This window comes from Amblyomma americanum, chromosome 6 (genome assembly GCF_052857255.1).
Source record: "Amblyomma americanum isolate KBUSLIRL-KWMA chromosome 6, ASM5285725v1, whole genome shotgun sequence".
Lineage (NCBI taxonomy): Eukaryota > Metazoa > Arthropoda > Arachnida > Ixodida > Ixodidae > Amblyomma > Amblyomma americanum.
Genome location: NC_135502.1, coordinates 519,875 through 540,375, shown reverse-complemented (window position 1 = coordinate 540,375; position 20,501 = coordinate 519,875). Strand labels below are relative to the sequence as shown.

At 47.0% G+C, this 20,501-nt stretch overlaps 1 protein-coding gene across 11 annotated transcripts in view; it reads left to right on the top strand.

Moving 5' to 3' along the window:
- LOC144136175 (uncharacterized) overlaps window positions 1-20,501 on the top strand; it is a 218,473-nt gene that overhangs the window by 166,662 nt on the left and 31,310 nt on the right. For 10 of the 11 annotated variants that reach the window (XM_077668229.1, XM_077668228.1, XM_077668236.1 and 7 more), the window contains 2 exons: window positions 5,211-5,336; window positions 15,835-16,062. In XM_077668229.1, coding sequence (XP_077524355.1) covers window positions 5,211-5,336; window positions 15,835-16,062 — 354 coding nt within the window. The remainder of the gene's footprint in view (window positions 1-5,210; window positions 5,337-15,834; window positions 16,063-20,501) is intronic. The other variant, XM_077668232.1, reaches the window with a different exon arrangement.

Below are 20,501 nucleotides of genomic sequence, written 5' to 3'. Positions count from 1 at the left end.
AAACCAATTATTATTATTATTCAGTAGGCCACTCGCTTTCATTGGGTTCATTGGCAATGGCAGTTGTAGAATCTGTCGATTTTTAGGAAAAGAAAGGAGCATAACTGGCTCCCAGGGTCAGTGGACACCTTAATCGCACTTTGATCTAAGTGGGTGTAGGGACAGAGAGATGTGCGCTTCTTACATTAGGGTTGGCAGTCTTTTGACAGAAACATGCTCTGGAGCAGTAGGCCACTCGCTTTCATTGGGTTCATTGGCAATGGCAGTTGTAGAATCTGTTGATTTTTAGGAAAAGAAAGGAGCATAACTGGCTCCCAGGGTCAGTGGACACCTCAATCGCACTTTCAAGTGTGTGGGGGTGGTGTCTGCGTGCAAAACACAGCTTTTGCACAATATTCCATGCTTAGCAATGCTAAATTGCCAGCAGTTATTTTTGTACAAGACCCATAACAGTGCGCGATGCACTTGGTTTTAGCTTGTACCACTTGTCAGCGGAGGCATGTATAGCCTTGGATGTTTTTGCATCATATCTTGATATGATCCTTGGGGTGGCAGTGGTCATTGTCATAGCAGCATCATGACATGTTCATGTCGCTCAGGCACTGTTACATGCATTCTGCTGGTTATAAAAATCAAGGAATTGGATAGGCGCCACTGCTGAGTTTCTGATTCCACAAAAAAAAAAAAAAAGACCATGCATGCCAGAGGGTGAAGCGCATGCGCATTCAGAAAGTGCAGGTGGAGAGTCTGCCACTGCTAATTGTTTATGTGCACCAGAAAGGCAATTGTAGCAGCATATGAAAAAGAAGAGGGGCATCACCGGTATACTTTTCTCCAAGCTTTTTGGTGCTGTTGTTTGCAATTCTAGCCTCAATCACAGGCATGTGCTGCTAAATGTACATTGTCAGCCATTCCCAGCATGCCATCCTCCTCCAGACAGGGCTTGGTTTGTTCAACAGGAAGGGCTAAAAAGAACGCCCTGTTCGTAACTGTTCATCTTTGGTTATAAGCGCGGAACACACACAGGCACAAGGAAGGTAGACGGGACTCAGTCGCATCTGCCTCCTTTGTGTCTGTGTGTTTCGTGCCTGTAATCAAAGCTAAAAACGTTTAACTGGGACAATGTCTCACTTGTTCCTTTAGTGGAACAACTGCAAAGTGCATGCTATGTTTTCCATCAGAAACCCACTTATTCACTCAATGACAGTAAATGCACAGCTATAAGCAGATTCCTGCAAATACCATATTCACGTGATTGATAGGCGACTCAAATGTAAGTTGGGACCCCATACCAGGATAAAAAAAACTTGGACGATGCTTAAGCTTCGCCTTTGCAAGTAGAACATGATAGTGTTATTGGGCGTGCTTTGATGGAACGGCCGTAAGTTCAAGGCCAGCACGAAGAGCGATGCAGCGGAGCCGAGGCAGACAGTGACGCCGCCGATGACGCTGGTTTTTCCCCCTTATGAGCTCCTTAATGCTCTCATGTTAAAAAGGAGTGCCCATGGGCACATCCAAAACGAAAATGTATTAGTGACAGGACTACTCGTCCTCACTAGCATTACCGTCATTGTCGTTGCTGCAGTCCCGTAGCACGTCACTCATAACGTCGTCGTCCAGCGAAATCCCCCAGGTGCACCACGACATGGCATGGACAGCTGAAAATTTTGCTTTGCTGCAGATGCCACACCTGTATCACCCGTTCCGAGAGTTTGAACTTGCGGCCTGGTGCGCAGTTGTTTGTTTCTTCGACATGAAGATTTACAGCCGTCTTGAATTTAGCTGTGAACGAGCGCTGGACGCATACCACGCCCAGAGCACAAATGACGTTTGACGAAGTACTACATTAAAAGACGCTAAAATGTGGCCTGCAGTCGTCAAATGCGTCAATAGAGCCAAAAAGTAACTGCGCGTGAGCAGTATCGGCTCTCCCATCAGCTGCAGACACTCCCCGAAAGCACTGCTTCTGAGCGGCAGTGCCACCATGACAGGAACAGCGGCCTCTCCATCAACTAGCAACACTCTCTTGTGCTTCAAGTGCGCAGTTGAAAGTAATAAAAAGAAAGAAAAATCCTTCTAAAACACACAGAATAGCCAGGCACTACTGGGTAGAGCTGTAGAGCAAACAAAAAATTGCAGCCATGCTTTAGCATTCCTGCTATCTCATTTGTCTTGCCTTATTTATGGTGCCATGCTTTTGTTTCAATTGGAAGTCGACCCCCCCCCCCCCCCCCCCACACACACACACACACACATCAGATTTTCAAATTTAAAAAAATAGGTCAACTTACAATCGTGTAAATACGGTAGATTGTGTCTTCCACCAAAGCTGCACACGTTGGCACACTAATTTGCTACAGGAAGGTACAGTAAACTCTTGGTAAATCATATTTGCTAAAAGAAATATTTTGAGGTAAAGGGAGGCATGATAAAAGTAGCATGAAAGATAAGGACAACAGGAAGAAGTATGACTCAACATTAGTGCTCTTTTGCAACTAAATCTTTATTGCAAGAACACAGAATATATAAACCCATTTGGTAAAAAACACCAAGACAAGGCCAGAAGGCAAGAAACGGGAAAAAATAACACAGGGTAAAAGGTTTAACTAGTAAGAAATGCAGAGTAACAAGACTCAAGAATGAAATCAAGGAAGATAAACCAGAAGGAAACTATAGTTCCACAATTTGTCTAGATATGTCAGTTTCTTCACAGTCAGCGCAGTTGATGGTTTACTTACACAAGATTTTCTCTGCCTTTATGTATAAAGAAACCTCGATAAATTCGCATGGGATTTCATCTTTGTTTGCTGCTAAAATGCCTGTTTGTTCAAAAAAGGGCCTACAATCTTTACCGTTGCAACAATGGTCAACAAGATGTAATCACTTTGGTCCTAATACAGTAAAAGCCCATTAATTTGAACTTTAAGGGACTGGAAAAAATGTTCGAATTATCCAAAATTTCAAATGGCCGAATTACTCCAAAAAAAAAACCGTCAAGAACGGTTTGCATCGTGATAAATTTATTTGGTGAAATAATGGGCAACGGTTGCCAGATTTTGAGGTGACAAAAGCGCAGCAATAATTGTTTTTCACATTTACATCTATGCTTCATTGCTTTATTGTTGGGAGCGTCAAAGCAGAAATGCTCCAAAATCGTGTAGGAGCCTGCCGCTTCCTTTATAGTGCAATTTGGTAAAGCTCTGCCTTACTGTGTCACAGCCATCATAAGTAGCACCTCTCGTGTGTGGAGGCTTCACAGCACAAGCAGTGAACAGTAATGTGCGCGCAGTTTCAGCGCACTGCAAGAGCCGAACCATGTAGATGGAAGTGAAGGAAACTGCTCTGTATCGCCGAGGCGGCAAGAAAAAAACTGGGGAAAGAAAATGCACACGGCGTGGCAATCAGCCTTCGAAACACTGCAGCTGGGTTAGGTTGGCTGGTAAATGATGGCTGGTGAAGCCGCTGTTGCTGCACACTGGCACGAAACTCGGAAAAGCTAAACCGAAATTAAGCGGTCGGACTATTCTTGGAGGCTGGGGCATTCGTTCGTCATCACGCCTGCTATCGCATGCAGATCAGAAGTGTGCGGGTGACCCTGCAGTGTGCAGCTCGGGTTTTGAGTAGGGTTATTTTGACGATTTCATACCACACTGGTCATACTTGGATGCGGCCTCCTTTGGGAGCCCATTCGAATTAGCCTGTGCGAGACTAGTGATTTTTCGTTTTCCTTCATTCGCATGTTTATACATTGTCCTACATGGTCTTCTCACAGGAGTTCATACACCACAGGGAACCCACCGGAGAAGGATGGTAATGACAGGGGAAAAAGTAAAAAAGAAAAAAGGTAGTGTTGCCATACAAACGCCAGCTTTTGCAAAACCTTAGCAAAGTGGCTAAATGCTATGATGTACCGCTGTATTTTCTGCCTTGAACAAGCACTTGAAATTTTGTGACCTGATGAACAGAGCGGTCACAAATTGGAAGAGAAAAAATCAAAAGGATCCAATATGTGCCAGACCTCCTGGTTCATGCCATGTAAAAACGGTGTGGTGTTTGAGCTCCCCTTTTCTTGTGGGAATACTTGCATAAGTCAGGCAGCACGACTTGTGACTTAAAAAATCGGTATCAGGGTCAAAGTCATCGCGTCTGGTTGATCATTGTCACAACTTTTTTAACAAATAGGCATTTTAGCAGCACATAAGGACCAAGTTCCACATGAAATTGTTGAGGCTTATTATACATCGACTGAAAATCTTGTGTAAGTAAACCATCGATGTGCTGATTGCATAGGAACTGACATATCTAGAAAACTCATTCGCGTTGCCGTGTTTTCTGCTGCACTGTTCCGTGATGATCATGGAACTAGCTTCCTTCCGGTTTATCTTCTTTGATTGTGAGTGCTGTGCTTGCTTGGCTTTATATCTTCTGTCTTGTTACCCTGCATTTCTTACTAGTTGAACATTTTACCCTGTGCTATTTTTGCTGTTCTTGGCCTTTTGGCTTTTTCTTGGTATTTTTCACAAGGTGGATTTATATATCCCGTGTTCTTCCAATAACGATTTAGTTGCGAAATAGCACTAATGTCGTGTCATACTGCTTCCCGTTGTCTTTGTTTTTCACGCTACTTTCATCATGACTCCAATTCAGTTTGCCCATTTTCCACCTTACTTCTAAAGGGAGTGTTGAAGTATGGAATCTTTCAATGTGCTGATCATGAGTTGTAAAAAACTAAGCCTTTGGTCTGCGCTGCCGTGGTGGCTCAGTGGTTATGGCACTCGGGTACTGACCCGAAAGACGGCGTTCGATCCTGGCTGCAGCGGTCGAATTTTGATGGAGGCGAAAACCTTTAGGTGTCTCTATTGTGTGATGTCAGTGCACGTTAAAGAACCGCAGATGGTCGAAATTTCCGGAGCCTTTCATTATGGCGTCCCTCATTGCTTGAGTTGCTTTGGGACGTTAAACCTCCATAAGCCTTTGGTCTAGCTTTATTTCACAATCAAAGTCTGCTCGTTAAAATAGGCATGTATCAAAGGAGTCCTGTTCAGCAACATGTGAAACATGGCTGACATAGAAGATCTCACAATTGCCTGCAGCTGCCACTATGAGAGGAGGCGAGCCCCTCCCCCTCTTATTTTTTTTTGGCGAGTCTCCACTAGTCTGTACATTGAAACTTGTTCCCTGCTAGAGGTGTGTTTGCTCCCTCTTTGCAGGGTCGAGTCAAAGTGAAGGTGAAGCGACGCCTGCCCTCACGGAAGAAGCTCCAGGCTGATGCACAAGATGGTGAGAGTGGCAGCCCGCGGACTGACCCGTTGCCACCACACGCCCCTTCTGCAGTGGTGAGGCTCCGTTGCTATTATTGTACTCTTATGTAGGAACAGCTTAGTTGTGCTTTTCTCCTGTGGTCACATTGGTTGCAGTAATCGCTGGGTCCGAAGACTTTGGAGCACACGAAAAATGCTCAGTCGCTGAAACAGTCCAGTGTGTTCCAAGACAATTTCGGGCTCTGACCACCCACTTACATGCTGTATTCTGAGCCTGAGCTTCTGCTCAGCACTGGCTGTGTGGTAGTACTTGCAGCATCCACATCAGTGTTCATGTTTTGTGACCCTACTTACCATATTTACACGATTGTAAGTCGACTCGAATGTAAGTTGACCCCCCCCCCCCCCCCCCCCCAAATCACATTTCAAAAAAATAAAAAAAACTTCTGAGGTTGTTTAAGCCTGGCCGTGAATAGTTGAACACGATAGCATTATCCAGTGGCCGCCGTTTATCGCCAGCCACTATCAGCTGCTGCACGCGGGCGTGCCCGTGGGCACATTCCAAAGCGAAAATGTATTAGTCACTGGACTACTCATCCACACTTTCGCCATCGTCCTCGCTAGCGCTGCCATCGTGATCGCTGCTGCGGTGCCACAGCACGGTGTTCTAACGTAGTCGTCCAGTGAAATCCCTAACTTCGCAAACAGCCACATCATGACATCGCGTGGAACAGCTGAAAATTTACCTTCCTGCAGCTGCCATACCTGTATAACCCGTTGCGAACGTCGAACTTGCAGCCCGGCGCACGGCGGTTTGCTTCTTCGGCGTAAAAAATGGCAGCCATCTTGAATGTAGCCTTGAACGAGCGCCGGTCGCTTGCCGGACTTGGAGCACAAATGATGACTGACGAAGTACTACATTAAAAACTTGTGAAACACGGCCGGCAGTAGTTGAATGCGTCAAAGCCGAAGAGAAACTAAGCGCGAATGGCGTCGGCTCTTCTGTCGGCTACCAACACTCCCCGGTACCGCTGCCGTTCCGAGTGGGGGTGCTGCCTCGATTGGAACAGCTGCCCTTCCATCAACTATCAACGCTCCCTTGAGCGCCGAGCGCTCATTGGAAGTAAAAAGAAAACTTGTTGGATGCTTGAGCTTCCTGTAGAACGCGATTGCGTTATCGAGCCGCCGCCACTTAGCTGCCACGTGTGGGGTGCCAGTTTGCTGTTTATCATTAGCCGCCATCGGCTGCCGCACGTGCGCGCAGGGAGGGTATGAGAGTTCTGCACGTTGACATAGCAGCTGCTCAAGGCCAGTACCTAGAGCAATGCGACGGAGCCGCGCAGCAAAAATGCAACCATGCTGTAGCATGCCTGATATCTTGTTTGTCTTGCCTTTACTTATAGTGCGGAACAGCTGCCCTTCCATCAACTATCTGCTCCCTTGAGCACCGAGCGCGCTTTTGAAAGTAAAAAGAAAACTTGCTTGACGCTTGAGCTTCCTCTAGAATGTGGTTGCGTTATCGGGCCGCCGCCGCCGCTTATCAGCAACCGCAGTCATCAGCCACGTGTGGGGAGTGTGGGGTGCCAGTTTGCTGTTTATCGATAGCTGCCATCGGCCGCCACCTGTGCGCGGGGGGAGGGGATGCCAGTTCTGCATGTTGACATAGCAGCTGCTCAAGGCCAGCACCAAGAGTGATACGACGGAGCCACGCATCAAAAATGCAACCACGCTATAGCATGCCTGATATCTCGTTTGTCTTACCTTTACTTATAGTGCGATGTTTTCATTTTGATTGTAAGTTGACCTCCCCACTTCGGATTTTCAAATTTAAAAAAATAGGTCGACTTACAATCATGTAGATGCAGTATATAGGGGTGCCCAACCACTACAGTGGCAGGCACATGCAGAGCTGCTCTCCATGTGTGGCGCCACCAGATGTGAGCCCTGTCGTACGGTGGCTGTCGCTCATCACACGCTGTCAAACTATGGCCATTCAAGCTTCAAGTGCCATGAACAGCAGAGAAGGGGGAAGAACAAACTTTACTTGTCATATGACAAAGAGGGCAGGGGTTAGGGATGGGATAAGGTTTAGACAGCGCGTGGGCCCTCTAGGTGACACTAGCCGGCTTGAAGTCCATGTTTCATTCCACGTCCCAACCCTCTACCCGGAGTTGTACCTCCGGATCAGGGCTGAGTAACGCAGTCTCCCACTGACTTTGGTTTGAGATTTGGAATCCCTGAGGCGGTTGGTACTCTGGGCACTCGAATAGGATGTGATTGAGGTTGCTTTAGAATGATTGCAGGGAGCGCAGCGAGAATTGTATTCCGGGGATACATCAGGGAGTAGGTGTAAAGATGTGGGAATGTGCCCTTTTGAAGTTGCCGCCAGGAAACCTGCTGTGCTTTGGTGAGGGATTTGTGCGGGGGTGGGTATTTGACTCAGTCGTTTCGATAGTGGAGTGTGATTTCATGGCATGGTGGGTTACCAAGCGCTCCCTCCTGAATTAGGGGCACTGGTTGCTCTGTGCCCGGTTGACAAATCCTCTGGCACATTCATGACCAGCCGTGTTCCCTGCTGACATCTATATGAGCTGGAACCGTTCTGTGGATCATTTGGCTCTTGCCAGGATGGAGAGAGCTTTGGCAAGAAGCCTTCTCTTAGCAAATTTCCTGACTGCTGCCTTCAAATCACTGAGGATGTATCCTGCCCTGGTGCCGGTTATCGTGAGCGCAGTGGCCGCCTCCTCAGCCTCTATCGGTAGCTGGGTGTTAAGGGAAGTGGCCGTCACCAGGGGTTGTTCGCGGTTGTCTACGACCACGAGGGCAAATGCTTCCTTGTCGGGGTATTCTGCCGCATGAACAGGGACTGTTTCCGGCAAGGGGGAGTAGTGTTTATCCAGTGCCTTGGCTCTGCCGGCACGTTGGCCTTGGTCATGCACTGGGTGCATGTTTTTGGGAAGGGGAGGAATGAAAATACGGTTGGCAATTTCATTAGGGAGTGAACGTTTGGGGCTAGCCGTGGTGGTGTACCCAATTTTTAGTTTTCTAAGGATAGCCCTTTTTGTGGTCGTGTGGGAGAGGTGTTCGTAGTGAGCTGCAAGATGCGCCTAATCCATCCAGCTCATCAACCGTGTTATGTACCCCTAGCTGGAGCATTTTTTTTTTTCTTGGGGGGGGGGGGGGGGTATTTTGGGTAGGTGGTTATGTGCTGCTAGAGTGATTTTGTTTTGGGTCTCTTTCTGAGCTCGGGAGAGATGAACGTAAGGGATAGTATTGCTATATGGCCAAGTACGAAGGCCTGCACTAGTCGCCGACTAAAACACTGTTACCAAGCTTTTAGTCAGCGTTCTTGGTGCGCTTGAGGTGTCCACCGACAATGTGAACTAGCTATGCGTCTTCCCTTTTTTCAAAACTGAGAGGTTTTAGACCTCCCGGTCCAGGCTCCTAACTGCCATCGGTGAAATCCATGATTGCAGCTAGTAGTGCTACGCACTAAAAAACTGTTCGCAGTTAGTACCGCTTCAATTGACGATATTTGAAGTAATACTGACAATAACAGCACACGAGAATTTTTGAAACTCCTCTGAGCCTCACTAGGGCATCTGTGTGTGTCCTGTAGCCTTGGTGGACAGAACCGTGATGGACTATGGGAGTTGAAAATGTAGCCGTTAAATGCATTCCTGCATTAATATATTAAAACAAAATTAGCGCACCCAAAAGAAAGAAAAAGGAGGAACTCTTCTCAACAGGATGCGCTTGCAGACCATAAGCTTGATCGAAAGCAAAGAACATGGCAGGGCCCAGCCTATAATGAGGTCAGCCATGAGGCACTGGAGCATGGAATGAAGTGAGGAAGAATAAAATGCAGAATCATTTCAAACAAGAAATGAAAACAGCAGGCACAAGAAAGTTTAAATTAGTGGTGTGCAAGTACTGAAATTTTCGAACACTAATTGAATACAAATATTGAAGGATAATTGTCTTGGAATGTCGAATCGTATATTGAATATCTGTCCAGTATGAAAAAACAAAGTTCAGAAACAAATAAATACGCAGATGTCATCATATTCAGTGCGGAGCATTCTTTATCTACCTCACTTGAATATCACGATGCATCCGGCCTCATAATGGCGCTCACTCACCGAGCTTTTTCCAGTCGGTTCTGTGCGCACTTGTCGCAGTTGGACCATTTGGTGCACATATGGCCCCGTCACGTTCGCTGCTTGCTCACTGAGTGGGAGACCAGTCCATGCAACGCTTTAATGCTGAACTCGCGCTCTCATGTCAGAAAAGATGGAGCCTTGCAAGTGACCACCACCCATGGAAGAGGACTTCCTTAAATGTCGACATGCAGCCACCGAGTACCATCAATATGCATCAAAGCAGGGCAGTGCAAAGCACCAGCACCTACAGGAGATGCAGGAAGTTGACTGTCACTGATGCACAGCAAAGACTAAGAATCAACGATACATACAGCTGATGCGGGAAGCCACTCGACAACAGCGTGCTTGCAAAACTGCCGAGGAACAAGAGGCGAAGCTTGTAAAGTTGCGTGAAGTTAGGCTTCATTGTGTGCCAGAACAACCATTGACTGCCAAAGCAGATGCCTATACTTTGTGAAGCACTTCGTTCAAGATGATTTCAGAGTATCTTGCAGTGTGTGAGATGGTTTATGTTGGACCTCACACGTGTACTAGAACGACCTTGCGAGATGCTGTCATTGCATTGTTGTGTTCATAGCGAGTTGTGTCATGAGTATCATAAAGAATGCCCCTGCACTTCACAGACTGCTAGCATCTTGGTTTCTGCAACATTGGTTTGTGCATTTCTTGTATGACTCTGAGTGATTCCAGTTTTCAGTTTCAGTTGCAAAAACCATATTTAAAAAAATTAGGCATGTCATTATCGTGTTTTTCTTTTTTTTCTTCAAAATAAATCATAGTCTTTGAAAAACTGAAATTAAACAGAACTCGGCTGGCTCAGAATCTACAAATAAACATGACATGCAGAGAAATTCATATTGCTTGTTGAGCAGTCAAGGGAAGGGAAATGAGGGACTCATTATGACATACATATGAAGGAAGCCAACAGCAACTGAGACCAAGGAGCATAAGGGAATTTTTTCTTGTGCTGTTAATCAATCGGAGATTAATATTGTAATTATTTCATCGCTTAAAAGTAAATGATAAGAAAGCTGAAGAAAAAAAAATGAAGATTGTTTTTCGTATTTTAGCCAAATGCAAATTAGGCGCGCTAGCATTTTAGTTTCACTTCGGTTCTGGTGTTAAGATTCATTGTTCACTGATGGGAGTTGTTCGGATAGGGATAATGAGTTACTGCTAATATATGTGGAATTCATCGATCTCTACTTTACATTCGTAGATACCTCTAGTGCAGTAATGCAGCAGTTAAACAATGCACCACTCGCCTGCAATGGTAGGTGCTGTCATCTGTGGGGCTTGTGAGACCTGGGTTGCACTTCACAAACAACCTCTCACGACCAGTCATCAATTCAACTGCCACCTGCCAAGGTGGGCAGTGGCAAGTAAGCAACCGGAGAGGTGGGTGCACGTGTACGCATGCACGCACGCACAGTGGGCATCCTGCCACACGGCAGGTTTTAGATGGACAGACAAACGAATATACTTTGGCTAAATGCGAGGAATGGCCACTGGAAGTCACTTGCTAGCACACTAAAACCACATGCCGCTGATGGGATCTGAACCATAACCTCTGAATTTTGCATCTGGTGCTGTACCAACTATAGCGACCAACTTTGATATAGCGACGGCTGTGCAATCTGCTTTCAGGGGTATACAGGTTGTCCCACATAAATTGAGCCAAGCTTTTAAAAATGAAAGGAACTTCGGACGCAAATTCAGCCGAATGCATAATTTAGGCGTTTTTTTGTAGCGATAGCTACAGTACGCTAGCACTTCGAGCCTTCAGCGTGGCACCCCTTGAGCTCCGTGGCTGGTCACGTGGTGAGGAGCCGGCGAAACCGAGTGGGGGTGAGTGGAGGGGGGGGGGGGGGGGGGGGGGGGGGGGGGGGGGGGGGGTGAATCCACGTCCAGGGATGAAGATGAAGAAGGAATGCCCTGCGAAACGGAGAGGCAGAAGACTGACTTTGCAATTCGATTGAGCGCGTTCCAAAGAAAGCCTGCAAAATATGAAAAAATACCGTGGGACGGGGCGCTTGCGCTCAGTTTTTATGCTGCTCTGAAGTGTGTTATGGGTGAGCAAGGTTGTCTGCAGAGAGACTGTAGCCCGCGACAGGGTGTTATGCCTCATGTAGGTATCTGGGCATGCGGCTCTTATTGCATGATGCCGCAAATGCATGCTGCTGTCTGAGCGTTGCCAAAGCGATAAAGCGTCAAAGGCTACGAAAAGAACATAGCTTTATTTTTTGATGCTTGAAATTGGAAAGAGCTGGCACCCCGGGGGCAGAGTGTTTTGGGGGGGTTGTGGCAATAGGGCCGAAACAATTTTTCAGCGACCTTCAATCCATAAAGTGCTCCTTGATTATAAATGTGTTTGAACAGGTCACCATCTGCTGCAATGCAGATTTCGAATTTCATAGGTAGTACAGTTCCGTGGCTTTTTGATCATGGTGTCAAGAGTGGAGTTGCAGACCTGTCTTACATTTTCTTTTAGGTTCTCTGATATTGTGGTTGGTCACCGATATACTTGTTCCTTGACGTAGCCCCAGGAGAAGAAATCGAGCGAAGTAAAATCTTCCAACCATGCTGGTCAAGCAATGGGCCCATGCCGTCCACTCCACGGCTGCGGGACGATTTCATCCAGCCATTTGCAAGCTTTGATGCTGCCTTGTGCACGGGTACCATCATGCTGATACCAAATATCCTTGATCCTAGCTGATCGAACTTCAAAAAAAATCCTCAAGTGCCCCATCAAGGATATCGTTGGCGTCTTTTGCCTATAAGCATGTTATCAAAAAACAATGGGCCAATTGTTGTATCGCCGCCCGAAGGAAAAGGGCATGAAAATAAGAGAAGACACCGGGCAGGGAGCCCAAACTTCGGTAACGGCGAACAAAACCAGAGAGCGTCTATTTGACGTAAGCGGCTTATATACCCTCCGCTAGGGGGGTGCACAATGTTATTTGCCTTTAGCCTTGGGGTAATACACCGAGGAGACAATGTTTGATGCCCTTCTCCTTCATAAAATTTTCGAACACTTGGGATATAAAATGGGGTCCATTGTCCGAGACCAGTTCTTCCGGGTAGCCCTCATGACTGAAGACACCACACAAAAAGTCAACGACGACTTCAGACGTCACTGTATTGGTGAAGTAAACTTCTGGCCACTTGGAATGATAATCTATGAGAGTTATTATGAACTTTGGGCTGGCCTGCTGCACATTCAAGGGGCCTACTATGTCGATAGCCACCCTTTGCCATGGCAACTCCGGAAACGCTGCAGGGGTGCAACAGGTTGCCAACACGCAACACTGAAAAAGCTGCACCTGGGAACAACACATTACCCCTTCGCAAAAAAAAAAAAAGAGAAGTCACACGTAGAAGTCCTGGAAACCTGATGGCACCCGTCTGTCCCTAGTCGACGGTTCTCTTGATCTCGCTACTGAAGGAATGCTGGGTGTTGAAAAGAACCTGGAGCATCAGGCGGTGATCTCGAAGGTGGTATTGCAGCTTGCAGAGGCAGTTTCGAGTTTTCCACAGCACCTGGTCTGCGCTCTTCCCAGTAGGCAGCTGGCACGACTGCTGGTTCCTCTCGGTCAGACACTCCTCTGGAACAGGCACCAGCTTTGATGCATTCCATGTCCGGCCATCCTCCAGTTGGAAAGAACTTGGACCCAGCTGCTTCCTTATTCGCAAGGGCTTGGAGTAGAATAGCCCTGCCTTTCCCGTATGCACTGAGTTACGGACTCGCACATAACTTCTCACCCGGAACTTGGGAGCCTTCGCCGCTCTGCTCTCGTCAATATATGTCTTCATCGAAGACTGCTTTGCCCGAACACGGGCACACAGCCGGCTCATAGCCAAGGCAGGCTGGTGGAAGAACTCCCTCGATGGTATGCCCACAATGTCGAGGCGGGTTCTTGGGACTAGTTGAGGAATGCAAGCTTCCACTGTTTTCATGGCACTGATGCAGGACCCGGCGTAGCAAGATACGTAGGCGGCGGCGGGTTGCAATTGAACAAGGCAGCCATGGCTTACCGGTGCATAGCGAAACGCAGGTGTCAACAAAACAGAGCGACAATGGCAGCGCTGCGAGGCCAGACATGCCGGTGCAAAGTCGCGAGTGACGTAGAACGCTGGAGCGGACGACGCTGTTCGAGCTCGCATCCTTGAGGTTGACTAAGCTTTGGGGCGATGCTGGCAGGCGTGTGCCGTACACAGTTTTACCTCGTCGCCATTTTATGTTGTATAGCGGCCCAAAGGAAAAGGGCGTGAAAATAAGAGAAGACACCGGGCAGGGAGCCCAACCTCCGGTAACGGCGAACAAAACCAAAGAGAGCATTTATTTGAGGTAAGCGGCTTATATACCCTCCGCCAGGGGGCACACAATGTTATTTGCACAGAAATGAGTTCAACAGGTTGCCAACACGCAACGCGGACAAAACTACACCTGAGAACACGACACCAATCATAGTGCCACTGTAAATTCCACACCGCACATTAACCGACCACTGATATTGGTGATGTGCCTTCAAAACCCAGTGAGAGTTTTCGTCACTCTTATAATGAGCGCTGTGGATGGTTACATGGTCATGACACGAGATGGTAGCTTCATCGGTCCGCAGTATTTTGTTGACAAAGCCTGGGTCCTTTTCAGTCTTGATTAGAATCCAGTTTGCAAAGTCGTTTTGATTCTGGAAATCGCGGGGCTCCAGCATCTGGTGCAGCTGCACGTGGTACAGATGAAGTTGTCTCTTCTTCAGTGTTCTTCACACTGAATACTTCCACACTCCAGCTTCGACACTCACACTACGAATACTTGGGTGTTAGTCTGAAGAAAATTTGCACGGAATATTTGTCCCCGCGTCCTCGCCCAGGGTTGAAGAGTTATGTTGTTTTTTCGTAAAAGTTGTAGTCTGTCTCAGTGTCTGATATGCTCGCACAATCATCATTGAGCTCAGACGCGTATGTGGATGCCAGCGTTGGAATAGCTGAACTAAATAGTTGAAATAGCCTTCTATGTCCACTTGACGCACCTAGAGCAACGCATTATGTACAACTCTAGCCACGGTATGCAAGCGTGGAGCGAGACGTGGCCACCTGATACTGCGACCATGATGCAAAGTGCACGTGTGGTGTGCGAGATCAAAAAATAACGTCTCAGAGACAGTAAGAGTGAGAAAGAGAGGGGCGGGGCCAGTGTGAAAAGAGTTGTTGTTTGCCTGAATATAGCCAAGGTTTTTTTTTTTTTTCACTTTTACTCAGTTTTGTCCCCCTGTGATTTATCCGCTGTTATTCGAACCCAAAGGTTTAAAGTTGCAGTATCATCGTTCAATTCGAAAAACTACCTGAAGGTGATTTGTACACAAACAAAATTGTAGGAGCCGCCATCGCCTTCCATCGTTCTCACTCGCTTGGCCCTTTACTTCTGCAAAGCAGAATCAAAATGCTGTTTTCTTCTCTTCCTCGTAGCCTTTGGCGCTTTATCACTTTGGCAACGCTCGGCCATGCGATAAGAGCCACATGCCCACATGTGTACATCAGGCTTAATGCCCTGCCACAGTCTCGCTGCACCCGGCCTTGTTCATTCATTGCACGCTTGAGAGCAGCACAGTAACTGAGCCCTGTCACTTGGTATTTTTTCGTATTTCGTAGGCTTTCATTGGAACGGGAAAAAGGACCACCTGAGCTCTACAACTTTGCTAATCTCACCTGGGGTCTGCAGCCAATGCTTAAAAAGATGATTAATTAATTAAACATAGCTGTTCAGTTAGTTAAAAAGAAAATGAAAGGAACTCTAGGCTAGTGCCAACATTATGCATTCGGTTCAATTTGTGTCTTAAGTTCCTTTCATATTTAAAACCTTTGCTCAAGTTATGTGGGACAACCTGTATATGTTTCATGCAACCTAACATTTGAGGGTGTTCACCAGTGCCACCCTCGTTCATAGCGGCGGACGTAGTACGTCTTGTATTACTGCGAGTAGGATATGTAATGTCATCTAGCGATGAGTGTGGGCATTGTGTGAGAACCCTGTTATGCTACCTATGGCATCAGGACTGCCAGAACAGAGGCCCTTGTAAAGGTACTGGGCAGGAAAGGGAAGGGAAATGAAATGAGGGGCTCATTAGGACATACATATGAAGGAAGCCAACAGCCGCCGAAGCCAAGGAGCACAGAGGAATGTTTGTTTTCGATGGCTTTTGGCTTCCTTCATATATATTGCTTATTGATTAGACAACACAGGAATATGTGGTTTGTGACGTGGTCATGCAAAATGAGTGACAATGAAATCCATGAATTGATGCATGACTGGCAGCTAAAAATAGTAAAACCTCTTACTTTTTGACTTCAGGGGAGCATAAAAAATGCTCAAATTAACTGATGTCATGTTTGGAACAAATGACATGCAGGTGACACACCAAGAGCCAGGGCCACAGCTGCACTATGTGGACGACACAGTGACAACCAAGGAGTCAGTGGAACGTGACCAACAGAGTCGGTCGGCACCACTGCCTCTACCACCACAGTCTGGCATCATGGTGAAGTCGCCTTCGACTGAGGAGGAAGACCTGTTTGCAGTGGTGGAGAACCAAGTGCCTGAGGTGTGCCAGAAGCCGAACCCAGCTAGGTTGTCGCAGGTTAGGTGATGGTTCTCAACGTTGGTGGGTGGGAGGCATTTTTTTACCATTGCCCACATTGTCATTGCAGGGAAGACCATACATTAAAGCTCACAATAATGTAGACAGTTAGTAATTGAGATATTTGACTAGAGATTTGCAGATCTTCCAAGTTTTGAACAGTTTGTAAATAGTGATCAGTTTGATTTATGCCACCCTTTTCAGTTTGATTTATGCCACCCTTTTCTATATTGGACAATCCGATTTTCCTTTTCTCCTCAACTCATCATTCTGGCATTTCTAAGTGGCAGTACACAGTCTGGCACTTCTCATGTAAATGAATTTCTCATAAAGTCAATTGCCAGGGCACAGAAAAAGCTTGCGCATGGTACTGCAAGGCTCTGCATGCATGAAATAAATATTGAGGGCCTCCCAGAACCTCCAAATTGACACGTGGCAACTCTGTGTGTGCTGATAGAAAAAAAGTGGCTGTGAACATGCAGACGAAGAAAGCAAGCAGGAACCAGTGCTTCATCACTGTGGTAGACGTGGCATGTGCAGAAATGAGGCTTGCAGAGGGTAGCAGAGCGGACAAAGCTGCAGCACACATACGCTCTCGCTTGTTTTCTTGGTCGGTATGTGATAGTGTAATCTAGTTTTTTTCAACATTTTTTTTTTCTCTTTTCACATCAAGCTGCACAGAACTTTACAACATATCACACCGTGTTCACAAGAACTGGTGCAGTTGAACTTGAGTCAAGCTGGTTCAGGTCTGGTGTGTTGCCTTGTGTAGATTCAAATTACGGCAATTCACTTGGCTGTTTCAGTTGTGCTGTGATGTTCTTTCGACTTGCACACAAAATTGAGGCCACAGCTGGAGCTATCGCTTCACCACGCTACGTGAATTGGTGATGATGATGATGATGATTGATTGATTGATTGATTGATTGATTGATTGATTGATTGATTGATTGATTGATTCAATTTTATTTCTCAACATTCATACAAGGCATGCTTGTGAAGACATCTGGATCCCTAGCTAAAAGCTAGTTGGGATCCATGCAATTCAGTTTCAAAGAAAATTGCAGGCATAACTAAAATTAATTACATACATATAAAAGCTCATGAAATTAGAAATACATAAATGGGTACATAGAGCAACAATATTCAGAGCACCAAGCCTCTTTTACATATGCATACAAACACACAAAAATACATGAAAAGAAAAAACGCTGTCTTCACTCATTGTTTATAATATTTCTTCTATATAATATGATGTGGCAAGCATGCCACAGTATGACGGAAGCGGTGGCATGGGAGGTTGTAGCCTTGCATTATCCTGAAGTGTGGCTATCTGGCCGAAGTCAGTTGTCATGGAGGTGGTTATGATGTGGGTTCCGGTGGCTTGTGTGTACAAGGAAGATGTGGGAAAAGAAGATGCGCCTTCTTGGCGCTCGACATCTGAGAGGTTGGGCTGGGCGCCAAGCTCTGAAGACTGGCCCCGCACAGCATCACACCGCCCTTCCACTGCCACCTGACGCCTCGCTTGCCAGCCCATCCAGCACACTCTGCTGCTACAGCACCTTCAAAGAGGAGGCTGGAACTGAGGCCTGCCTACACCGCCAGGTGCCTACCCTGGTTCACTTTCCCTGGACCGAATATAGGTCGTTCTTCTGTGTTATGTTACCCATGTCATTTTAGAGCTCAGCTCCTGTGTGCCCATTTGTGGGTTGAGCTGCTTCGCCGTCAGTGTAACCGAGCACGAGGGGAGGGGAGGAGAGAAAGAGGAGCGCTGATTGTGCTGAGCAAACGAAAGTACCACCGGTCGCTCATAGAGGGTGCCAGAGTGGTGCGCGCTGGATAAGTTTTCAGAGTACCGCATTCTTTTTCCCCGTGCCGCCGGGCTTTGAATAAGTATGGCTGCCACGGCCCAATGTTGCCGTAACAGCAAGCATTGTGCTTTGCAAGGGCTTCTGAAGCCTCAGGGCTTTCCTCTAGGACCCGCATACATGCGCAAGGTGTTGCTTCGACGAGTTGCGAAAATAATTGCCTCCCATTTATTCTGGGTGTCTATTCGCATTATTTACGGATTTAGCGGTGCCAGCTACGCAAAACCTACAATAACGATGTTGTGAAGATGTGGATATGCAGGGAACGCGGATGTGATTGGAAGTGTCAGTCAGGGCCAGCCATGAAGCTTCCAGATCTGGTGGCGAGGCGAGGGGGCTCTGAAAACTTATCCAGTGACTGTAGCGCACAGTGTGTCCATCACCACTGCATGTGTGGAGGTAGGGTGGCTAGGGATGGAGAGGTTTTGTCTCCTCACAGTCGCGCCACGCTCCGCTCCATTGACAGGTGCTGTGAAATGTGCTGCACGTGATAGATTGTCCACGTCGGCCACGCCACTCACAGCTTTGTCTTCCTAGTGTAAACCTTATGCTTATGAACCAGGCATCAGTGCAGCAGGTCTGCATCCATTTCTCCAAACGGACAGCCACCTTCATGGCAATCAAAGAGAGTGTCCGTGTAAAATAAAGAGTGCTTTGTAACTATACATACATACACATATCTCTCAAATTCTTTACCTCAGTATTTCACGAAATCAAAACACCTGCAGAGCTGTGCTCAAATTTCTCATTAGGCACAATCGTAATCGTCCTTAGAATTTTTTTGTGTCCATCCTCTCTTCTAAATATGCTTGTGCTCTTATCAGATTGTGACGGTGTTAATGAGTTCAGGTCTGCCCCAGGACAGTCACAGAAAAGACATAGACGTGGGTAATATAGCACAGAAGAATGTCTTACATTCGGCCCAGGGAAAGTGAAGGCAGTGCCGGCTGCTCTGATAGGCATCCAGCGGAGTAGGCAGGCCTCTGACTACTTGACTGACTACTTGAAGGTGCTGTAACGAAGGAAAGTGCTAGACGGTCAAATATATTAGAAGCGAGGACAGTCACGAAAACAACATGGACATGGGTAACATAGCACAGAAGAAGGTCCTACATTCAGTCCAGGGAAAGTGAAGGCAGTGCTAGCTGCTCTGGTAGGCATCCGGCGGAGTAGGTGGACCTTTGTTGGGGTTAACTCCTTGAAGGTACTGCAGCGAAGGAAAGTGCTAGATAGGCAATTTTATTAGAAGCATCGAACCTCGCAGGGGCATCTGCAGCGTACAGGTGTCGGTGAGTTGCAACACCACGGGTTTCTGAGCATCCGCAGGGACATCCTCGCAGGGGATGATGGTGAGCAGTGCGCCACCATGGACCCGAGCACCTGCACTTAGCCATGCATGGCTCAGCCATGTCGGGAAAAGGGTATAGTGGTGGTTGAGCCAATGTCGAGTGTTTGGATCTTTAAGGCGCTACGGCGGAGGCAGCATACCACTTTGGCCCCAGCTTCCCGTAGATGGCACCTCCGGTCTGACCGACCGGCCGAATTCGGCTGTCGCCTTTTCCTGCCCTCCCTTTAATCTTTCACTTTCCAATCTTCTTTCTTAAGCTCTCCTGTCTTTTTCTCCCTGCTTGGTTTTTCCTTTTCTTTTTTCCTGGCAGCTAGAGTTAACCTTGTGTGACAAACTGCCCTGAGCTCTGTCATATTGGGTTATAGTTGGGGTTTACAGCTGGCGTAAGCAGGACCTGCATCCATGTTCCTGCCCCATCCTCTCATTTTGCTCCATGGTCGGTGGCTGGCACTGTGGCTAAACAATATTTCATGGCTCCCCCTTTCCAACGAGAATGATTGCCCTGAAAAAAGAGTGCAGACCCATGTGACAGCCTACTAGCTCCAGAAATCCAAGTAAACTTTCTGGAATTCCACGTCTTGCACAGTGAAGATGTAGAAAAAACTGCCCAAATGATATCCCTATTCTTGGTAGCAAAAAGCCTGACCGATGCCTTGGGAGCGGGTTATAAGCTTAAAAAAATGTCTAGTGGTGACCTTCTACTAGAGCTTAAAGACAGTGCCCAACATTCCAAGCTATCCACCATAACGTAAATTGGTGAAACCTCAGTATCCATAACTGCACATAGATCTCTAAACACTGTCCGGGGTGTAATCTCTGAAGCCGACTTCCTCCAATTCACCGAACTAGAAATGCTGGACGATCTCAAAGACCAAGATGTTATCAATGTCTACCGCATCACAATCGGGAAAGGAAACAGACATACGTCTAGACAAAGCATCACGTCCTCACTTTCAATTCAGGTACACTCCCCGAAGCAATAGAAGTTGGCTGTTTGAAAATAATTCTCCGTCACTACATACCGAACCCGCGACGGTGTTACAACTGCCAGCAATACGGTCACGGCTCACAGAGTTGCCGTGGCCACGAAACATGTGCGAAATGCACCTCACATGAGCACATTTCAGAGAAGTGTGAAGCAGCACCATGCTGCGCGAACTGTGAAGGAGATCATGCCACTTATTCAATGTCTTGCCCAACATGGAAAACCGAAAAAGAAATAA